The sequence below is a fragment of the Hylobates moloch genome, unplaced genomic scaffold, assembly GCF_009828535.3.
Source record: "Hylobates moloch isolate HMO894 unplaced genomic scaffold, HMol_V3 SCAFFOLD_1, whole genome shotgun sequence".
In the NCBI taxonomy this organism is placed as follows: Eukaryota; Metazoa; Chordata; class Mammalia; order Primates; family Hylobatidae; genus Hylobates; species Hylobates moloch.
The window spans coordinates 203,961,853-203,971,549 of record NW_026652276.1 but is presented as its reverse complement, the minus strand read 5'-3'; the positions used below and the strand labels follow the sequence as shown (position 1 = coordinate 203,971,549).

Here is a 9,697-nt window from a genome sequence, read left to right as displayed (position 1 = left end):
TATATATATATATACCATATATACACATACGTTATGTACAATATATGTGTATATATATAATGCTTGCTTAATAATAGCAAAGTCTAGAATTGGGCAAGTTATTCCTATCAAATTTGCAAATAAGATACAACAGTCTGCATCCCTCAGGGGGAAGTAAATAAAGTATTAGAGGAAACTAAGAGTAGGCTCAGGAATGAGAAAAAGACAAAATCTCTAACAGTGAAGATTGTAGATGCTTATAAACATAAATTGGCATTCTTTTTCCCCATGAGACATTAGGAAACAAACTGGTGGGCCTTCCCTCATGTCTGAGAAGGGGGAAAGAGAATTGGAGAGATGACAGAGTGGAGAGGCATGGGCCTCCTGCCATTTATCATTTTTACTGAAAAGAATGCCTGAGTTTGCCATAGATCAAGTGTACACTGCAGAAGTAGCTGAGCTTCAGTCACCTTGCCAGCACCTGACCAATGAGGACAAGTTAATGGGCAACAATCCCCTGTCTGATAAGGGAAAGGGTGTGAGCTAGAGGAGAGTGGAAGAAGGCAAACCAGAATTGGGATCACTGCAATGAGGAGACCCCAGAGGTGGCCCCAGAAGGTTCACATGCACACATGGTGAAAGAGCTAGACTCTCAACTCCTAACCCCAGGGAACATCAATCACCAGTCTATGGACACTGTATGTCTCACCTTCAAACTTTCCCAAAAAGAGTATCTGGGTTATTTAATCAGCCACTATCACAGAGAAAACACTCCAGTGGAGTAGAGTAGTGCCAGGCCATCTCTCATGCAGCAGGCCAGTCTATGAGGGGCTGCTTTGGACAAAAACTCATTCCTGGTCATACTGTTGTGGCTGGGATCCAGTCATGAGGGGTGTAGTATGGTGGCCACACTTTCAGAACCCCTCAGACAGAGATTGAGAGCATCACAGTCCTTCCAAGTTTACTCAGAATGGGGCAGTGTATATAGCCGGCAACATGCTTAGTGTATTCAGGACATAAATTAGAGGTTAATGCTATTATTGCATGTTTCACATACCAACATTTCATTCTCATCTTTCTCCCTTCTTATGTCTGGATACATCTCAACCAATTCACCTTTTAATAATATATATTGTTTTGTCATCTCAGTTTTTAATTTCCTGTTTCTTGCATTTTATTGAGAATGCAAAGCAGATGCTTTCTTACACTTAATTCTGTTTTCTAGTGTAATTTTTCAAGCTATTGCTTACCTTTGCATCATGAGTTCAGTAGTTTCTTGTTTTGTGTTCAAGAATTCTAAGATTCATGTTTGCTTGCTTCTGTGTTGTCTTCCTTGAATGACTAAAAAGCCCATGCAGACTCTGAGTTTATCATATATAAGGTCAATGACTTTCACTTTGTCTCTGTCACCAACTAGCAATTAGAATAACCTCTCATTTCTGAAGCCACTTATTACATATTTGGTGTCTATTTGGAAGAGTTGTTTTGAACTGAAGGAAAATGTATTCCTTTTATAGCCTGCTCGTATAGCTATGAAATGATTCCTGCACATTTATAAGTAATATGCTTTACTAGTGGTAAGAGGGTCCTCTTTCAATTCTTCCTGAGCAATGGGAGCAGTGACAAGAAGAACCTAGCCATGTAAGAGAAAAAGAAAACAGTGATGTTAATGGGACAAGAACAATTCCTGAAAATATGTAAGGCATATGCTCAAAGCATTGGAATTGGCAGAACAATAGCTAAGAGAGGCTGTGTGCAATGTTTTCTCTGCAGTTTCTCTGAGTGGGGGAATTCAGTGGGGAATTATGAGAGTGGCCTGCGTTGGATGGAAATACTTGAAGGTCTGGGGTTCAGCAATTTTGTGGAATTTCAGAGGAAAGACTTTTCATTATCATTTTTATTTACCCTCACACTTTGGTTGTAGCATCCACCACTAGCTGCCATGAGAACTGGGAAGATAGACTTCTGAGGTTCGCTTTGGTACTGCACTCAACAGAGCAGAAACATCATGCAGGACATGAATGAACAGGGAAGGATTCATCTTCCCTGTTGTACAAATTTTAGGTTAAAAGAGTGAAGATGTCATTTAAAGAAGATAAGGAAATAAGCTAAGTGCACCTCAGAAAAAGAGGAAATAAACAACATGGTTATGAAATATGTATGCCTTTTCGGAATAATCAAATCACCTCAGGAGCAGGAATCCACATTTAAACAACATTTCCCTACATTCAGATGTGATAGCAAACCAGCAAGCAAAGCATAAACAAATTCTATAGATAAGAAAATGAAAAAATTAAAAATGAGCTTGGAAAAATTTGCTTCCAGAGAGAGGGGTTTTCTTGCACCAGACAATGGTGGAATCAGGAACCCATTCTCTACCTGGAAATTGGTACACAGATACAGAGTCTTTGTCCAGGAAGACACTTTGGAGTAGAAGAATGATATCCATCCAACTCACGGTCTTCTTCATGATCATCTATGTGCTTGAGTCCTTGACAATTATTGTGCAGAGCAGCTTAATTGTTGCAGTGCTGGGCAGAGAATGGCTGCAAGTCAGAAGGCTGATGCATGTGGACATGATTCTCATCAGCCTGGGCATCTCTCGCTTCTGTCTACAGTGGGCATCGATGCTGAACAATTTTTGCTCCTATTTTAATTTGAATTATGTACTTTGCAACTTACCAATCGCCTGGGAATTTTTTAATATCCTTACATTCTGGTTAAACAGCTTGCTTACCGTCTTCTACTACATCAAGGTCTCTTCTTTCACCCATCACATCTTTCTCTGGCTGAGGTGGAGAATTTTGAGGTTGTTTCCCTGGATATTACTGGGTTCTCTGATGATTACTTGTGTGACAATCATCCCTTCAGCTATTGGGAATTACGTTCAAATTCAGTTACTCACCATGGAGCATCTACCCAGAAACAGCACTGTAACTGACAGACTTCAAAAGTTTCATCAGTATCAGTTCCAGGCTCATACAGTTGCATTGGTTATTCCTTTCGTCCTGTTCCTGGCCTCCACCATCTTGCTCATGGCATCACTGACCAAGCAGATACAACATCATAGCACTGGTCACTGCAATCCAAGCATGAAAGCACACTTCACTGCCCTGAGGTCCCTTGCCATCTTATTTATCGTGTTTACCTCTTACTTTCTAATCATACTCATCACCATTATAGGTACTCTATTTGATAAGAGATGTTGGTTATGGGTCTGGGAAGCTTTTGTCTATGCTTTCGTCTTAATGCATTCCACTTCACTGATGCTGAGCAGCCCTACACTGAAAAGGATTCTAAAGGGAAAGTGCTAGGCCTAGAGGTTGCCTGAGGCACAGGATAAAAGACTCCCAAGAAATTGATATAATTAATACTAGTAGAGAGTATTGCTCTTATCAATTCATAGTGAATCACCACGAATGCAATCCTCATTCCCTTCCATCTTCGCAGCCATCTATTTCTAAATAATCAACACTTTCTCTATCCTTTTCCACTGATTTCCTTTCCCTTTCACAATCCTCAGGTTGGTTCCAAATTGCTCAAGACTGCCCCATCTCTCCTTAGTCCTTGCCAACTCTGGAATCGTAAACCTGGTATATTCTACACAAGACAGTCCAAATCATGGTGTCCACACATTACTTTAACCTTCTCATGACTGCCAGTTACTTCACACATGAATATGAATACCATCCCACAGAAACATATTGCTTGTACCCTAAATGATTCCCATACTAAGCCTTCAATTCATTTTCTTTAGTCAAGGGGTCTCTCTCTCTCTCTCTCTCTCTCCCCCCACCCTCACTCTCTCTCTCTCTCCCTCTCTCCATCCCTCTCTCTTTCTCTATCCCCTGGCTGTTTCTGGACTTTTATCTAATGATCCAAATGTTCTTATTTGCTTCTCTTCCAAATGCCATGTCTTTATCTCTTTAAAACTCAAGTCAAAATTTAACTCTTTCTTCATTTCCATTAGCCAAAACATTATATTCTTCCCCAGAATAGCAGACAATTTACGCAATCCAGATTCATCCTCAATAACTCCCCAAATGTTGACAATTTAATTGTGTCAACTATACAACTATAAATGGTTTCCATTGGCTCAATTCTTGCCTCTCTATTGTATTATAAGTTGGAGTTAACTTGATGGAACACCTCCATGTTGAGACATAGTTGTTTTATTTCCCACATACAACCCAGATATCAGCTAAGAACCACTCTTAGCTCATAACATTTGACTGGCATTGGCTTACACTTTCTACACTTTTTTATTCTGTCCAAAGCCCTCCAAAAATGAATAAGAATACAGAAATCACACAGTAATCAGGGAAAAATCACCTATAAGGCATACTCATTCTTTAGACGTTCTTTCTGCCTCCCTATCTGACACGTTTCTCTCATACCTTCTTCCCTTGCAGGACCCCATGTTGCCTTATCTCCAAGGCATCTCGCTCCTCATTTATCTTCTCTTCACCCTCAACTACCAGCAGCTATGTGTCTTGGTAATGTCCAACCACTAGGCCTTTGGGTCTCAGCCTCTGTCCACCCCAGATACTTATTAAGGTGTTCTTCTTAAAGCCAGTTGCATCTCTTACACCATTCTGGTACCAAGTGTTAATAATATGATGTTTTCTACCCTTTGTATATATTGGGCATGTCTGGTGAACTGATCTTCTAGCTCTGCCGTTAGAAGATTGAAACACCTCCTGAAAGCAAATCATCTTATGGTGCAAAGGATGCAAGTATCTCAAGCTTGACTGTGAAAGAATGGCTTAGTCCTGGAAAGGAATGGAAATTCTGATCTGCTTGTGGGCTTATCACTCTGATTTGTCTCTGAGTCAAATTCATATTTGAAACTGAGGGTGTGAAACATAAGTAAAAACTGAAAGACCACTTTTACCAAAGACTCTGTGCCATTTGGCATATCTCAGCAGCATTCCTACTGTTGCACAGAGAGGGGAGTGAAGCATGCTGTCCCACCCCACAGAAGCACCCTGTCAGCCTTGCATCTCCTTAGGTCCAATGGTTTTACTACAGTAGAAGGTGGGAAAAAACCTGGTGGATGCAGTAATGACTGGGGAGCAGAGTCCTAACCATGGGTCTGAGAAGAAAAAAGGAAAAAAAAAAGGTAGATATTGGCATTGAGTTGACTCCCAGGAATGCTTAGGAGGCTGGTGGGGAGGTGCGTTATAGGGTTTGGGATCCTGCTGGAATAGATTGAACAAGAGCCAGTGAAATTAGGATTCTATTGCTATTTGTCATTTGTATCCACATCCAGATGAGGTCTTGCATGTTCAAAAACCTCAGATAGCTGAAATAAATAGAAACCGTTCTTCTCATATGTGTATAAATAGAGAACGGGAAAAAAAGAACACCCCCTCTCCCCACAATCACACACACAGATGCTATTCCAGAAGCCGTTAAATATTTTTAGTACTCTCACTGTCTTCTTTTGAGTAAAGTGCAATGGAAAACTTATCCAGGATATGCATAAGGTGGGAGTGTTAGAAGCAGTTAAAGGGATCCAGAAATCAGAAAAAAATGAAATACAAACAGAAATAATAACTAACCTTTATATTAATGGCACCTAATTGTTCACAAAAAGATTTTACTTACATTTTCTTATTTTGGACTGAAAGACAAATCAAGGTCATCTAATCCAAACTAGCTGGAAAATAAACCTAAGAATGTCAAGTGATTTATTTAAATTAATGCCAAATCTGAAGTCAATGGAAGAGGAGAGGGAACCAAGAGATAAATTTTAAAGAAACAAAAAATTTAATTTGGAAAAACATATGATTTAAAAAGCAGATACTGGCTGGGCACAGTGGCTCACGCTTGTAATCCCAGCACTTTGGGAGGCCCAGGGGGATAGATCACCTGAGGTCAGGAGTTTGAGACCAGCCTGACCAACACAGTGAAACCCTGTCTCTACTAAAAATACAAAAAAAAAAAAAAAATTAGCCAGGCGTGGTGGCAGGCACCTGTAATCTCAGCTACTTGGGAGGCTGAGATAGGAGAATTGCTTGAACCCGGGAGGTGGAGGTCGCAGTGAGCCAAGATCATGCCATTGCCCTCCAGCCTGGGCAACAAGAGAGAAATTTTATCTCAAAAATAAATAAATAAAAAGGAGATGTTTTGAAAAGAATAACAGAAAGATTGTGACCAAAAGCTAGGAAATTTTTTTGACAGCTTCCTTTAGCTAGATATGAAATTAAGATACCAAGGAGTTAATGCATCTGTGTTGTCCAATTTGTAAATACTTTATCCTATATAATGCTTTCTATTAATAGTATAGAGTGTTGCCTGATAACTCTCTCTCTCTCTCACACACACACACACACACACACACACACACACACAAACAGAAGAAGGGAGAGGACGTGATAGGGGAGTGAACGAATTTACCCCACTTTTTTCCCTACTGTTCTCCAGCCTCTATACCACGCCTAAGATAGGAGAAGAGAAGAAGCCGTTAATTGGATATGAGATTAGTGTTTGATCTAGAATCTTTAAAGTCTAAACATGAGAAAATTCTTAGAAAGCTATGGAATCTATAATGCCATCAAGGATTGGGAAAGGGTCATTTTAGGAATATTTTTGAACACCGAAGTCAGAGAAAAATTTGTTTCTTTGGAGCACAATCTATTCAATAACTTTGTTACAGGAGACAAAAAAATCAGTAAGATGTGAAATGCCTCTACATTTTCTCTGAGATTGCTTGTCAGGTATCGTGCATTGCATTCCACTTATTAAACAGACAAATTTCCTTTCTCAGAAAGAGCTAAACCAGATGAGATCAGGCACATTCAGGGTGGTGTGGCCAGGTGCAGTGGCTCACGCCTGTAATCTCAGCACTTTGGGAGGCCAAGGATGGCAGATCATACGAAGTCAGGAGTTCCAGGCCAGCCTGGCTAACATGGTGAAATCCTGTCTCTGCTAAAAGTACAAAAGTTAGCTAGGCATGATGGTCGCGCCTGTAATCCCAGCTATGTGGGAGGCTGAGGCGGGAGAATCACATGAACCTGGGAGGCAGAGGTTACATTGAGCTGAGACTGTGCCTCTGAATTCCAGGATGGTAAACAGAGCAAGACTCTGTCTCAAAAGAAAGCAAGGAAGGAAGGAGGGAGGGAGGGAGGGAAGGAAGGAAGGAAGGAAGGAAGGAAGGAAGGAAGGAAGGAAGGAAGGAAGGAAGGAAGGAAGGAAGGAAGGAAGGAAGGAAGGAAGGAAAGAAGGAAGGAAGTAGGTAGGGAGGGAGGAAGGAGAGGGAGGGGAGGGGAGGGAAGGAGTGAGGGAGGGAGGGTTAAGCCAAAGGCCAAGGAATTTAGAGAGAGCAACATTAAATTTGGGAATTTATCACAATACCTTTCCATACCTAAGAAATTTTGACATAAAGTTCCGCTCTCTTTCCATTCTGGCATTTGAGTTTATATTTTGTTAATGATGTTGGTTCTTATTGTTCTTGTATTTGTATTGTAAATTATGGTAAATTCTTTTCGTACTTGATCTTGCTGCTTTAAAAAGGTGAAGAAAGAGCAAAATAAAAGAAAGACTACCAAGGATAATGATATGAGTTGCACTGCAGCAATAAAACAATAATGGCATAACTAAATGATAAAACTCATTTTTTAAATTATCCAGATTTACTTTTGTTCCAGAAATGCATATTAAAGGACAGAATTCTGGAAACACTTATAAAGTCTAGAGGAGCATGTGCTTACAATTGGTATAATTCAATGATTTCTGTGTCTATTAATAATGCCAAAATTCTTCCTAATAGAAGGGAAAAATGCAGCTTCTTTGGCCTTTCTACACAGAGATTTTAATACAGTCCCTGAGACTTATTTACAATCCATTAGCCATGTCTCACACTCCCAAAGTAACATTTATTTGAGACCATTTTTTCTATTTTTAATAAAACTTACAAAACTGATGCTAACTGTAAACTGGCTTTTTGCTAGTTTTGATAGCAAAGATATAGTAGGATAAACTCAATTGCCAAGTTCCTTCAAATCATTTATAGGATAAAATTTATAAAAAGTGACAGGCTGTAATGGTTGAATAAAAGATAAATTTCTTATCATAAATTTTTTTCTTCAAATTTTAATCTAAATGCTGGATTTCCAAAAAATGAACTTTTATTTTTAAAATATGCTACATGAAAGTAATTCAAACACAGCCAAAGTGCAGTCAAAATGACTGAGAATAATCATTCGCATTTGCAGGGTAAAGTAGATCTTAAAATTTAAGTTTAAAATTAGAGGCAAGATAAATTTCACAAGCTTCATTCTTATAGCCTAAAGATAGACTGTGTAGGTAGATATTTCTTGAGAATCTTGGCAGATCAGTGTTGTCAGTACTTGAGGGATTGAATCAAGCTCACTCCAAGAACTTGGAAATCAGATTGTCTTTTGATGGGTAAATCAAGAAATCAACTTTCCTTCCTACTTCTGCCCTAAATGAATCAATCTAAGAATTAACCAGAAAATGGGTGGCTAGGAGATTTTCCAGTCAAACCTCAGGATTTAGGTTAAAGCGCAGTCCAGATTGGAGTAAATTACCTTGAAAGAGAAGTAAAACAGGTCTCAAAATAAACTTTAACAAGCAGATGAAAAGGTTATAAGTTTGAACTCCATTATGTTCATCCAGACCTGCCCAGGGTAGGAGGATGCTGGGTTAACCAATTTGAAGCTTTCTAGTCCTAGTGACAAGTCCTTCAAGCTGTTATCTGAGAATTTATCACGAGGTCATATAAATTCCTTCATCTCTTACACCGTATGCCCTCGCCCACTCATTTGATTATGATTTGGCATTTAATGTTGTGATTGCGTGTCCAGGTAAATGGAAGATGCAAAACACACGTGCATATGTGAGGATGGCACAAGACTTTCAGGGCCCAATTCAGGATGCTAGGGCTGGTGGCTGATCCCCACACAGACTGCTTTGCCACCATTGTCCCCATGCTGAGAGCCTCCTGTGAAAGACAGAAGGTTCACAATGCAAAGCTACACTCACTCTGTGGCTCCTGTTATGTTTTTGATCCTTGTATACATTGATATATTGGTGATCGTGGGATTCATTTTTGCCATCTTCACACTCAGTCCCAGTTTTCTTGACCTAGGCTTATGATCATGTAGGTTGAATTGAGGCAGAAATTTCCCTGACATCTTGACCATTTAATTAATTAGTTTGTGTCCACTTCAGTCTGATTTTTTTCAGCTTCAGTTTCAGGTGTATGCATTTGTTTCTAAACCTGACCATCCTGGAGAACTAATAATAATGGGTTCCTAGGCCCATAAAGCAAAGGAGCAGACCTAGCATGTGGTAGCATCATTTGGGTACTCATTGATATATTATTTTGAGAATAATTCTGCTGGCATTTAGGATTATTATTCTCACTGCCAAGGTCGCTGTTCTTAGTTGTAGGCAATGAAATACGGTCTAGATGGTCTGAGTATGGAGAATCTACTACACATTTTTAGGCAGCATATAGTTTCAGGGAGTACTAGGAAAACGGCAGAAGCAGGGCAACCAGACGAAATATCCAACCATACCACTGTCTGCCAGCAGCACCATCTGCCACTTGGCTTCCATAACATTAGGGAACAGGCTGCAGAATTTGCATCACAGCTGCCCCAGGGGCATCAAATACCTCTGACCCAGGATCACACCTCAACTGTGCAGCCACTACCCTACATTGCTTACTTTCTCTGTGACTCCAATG

The 9,697-nt window shown here is 39.8% G+C and overlaps 1 protein-coding gene across 1 annotated transcript; it reads left to right on the top strand.

The window, feature by feature from the left end:
• Positions 1 to 2,351: 2,351 nt before the first annotated feature.
• On the top strand, positions 2,352 to 3,348 carry TAS2R16 (taste 2 receptor member 16). Its single transcript, XM_032753509.2, has one exon. The coding sequence runs from the start codon at positions 2,418 to 2,420 to the stop codon at positions 3,291 to 3,293; it is 876 nt and encodes a 291-aa protein (XP_032609400.1). The 5' UTR covers positions 2,352 to 2,417; the 3' UTR covers positions 3,294 to 3,348.
• The last annotated feature ends 6,349 nt before the right edge of the window (positions 3,349 to 9,697 follow it).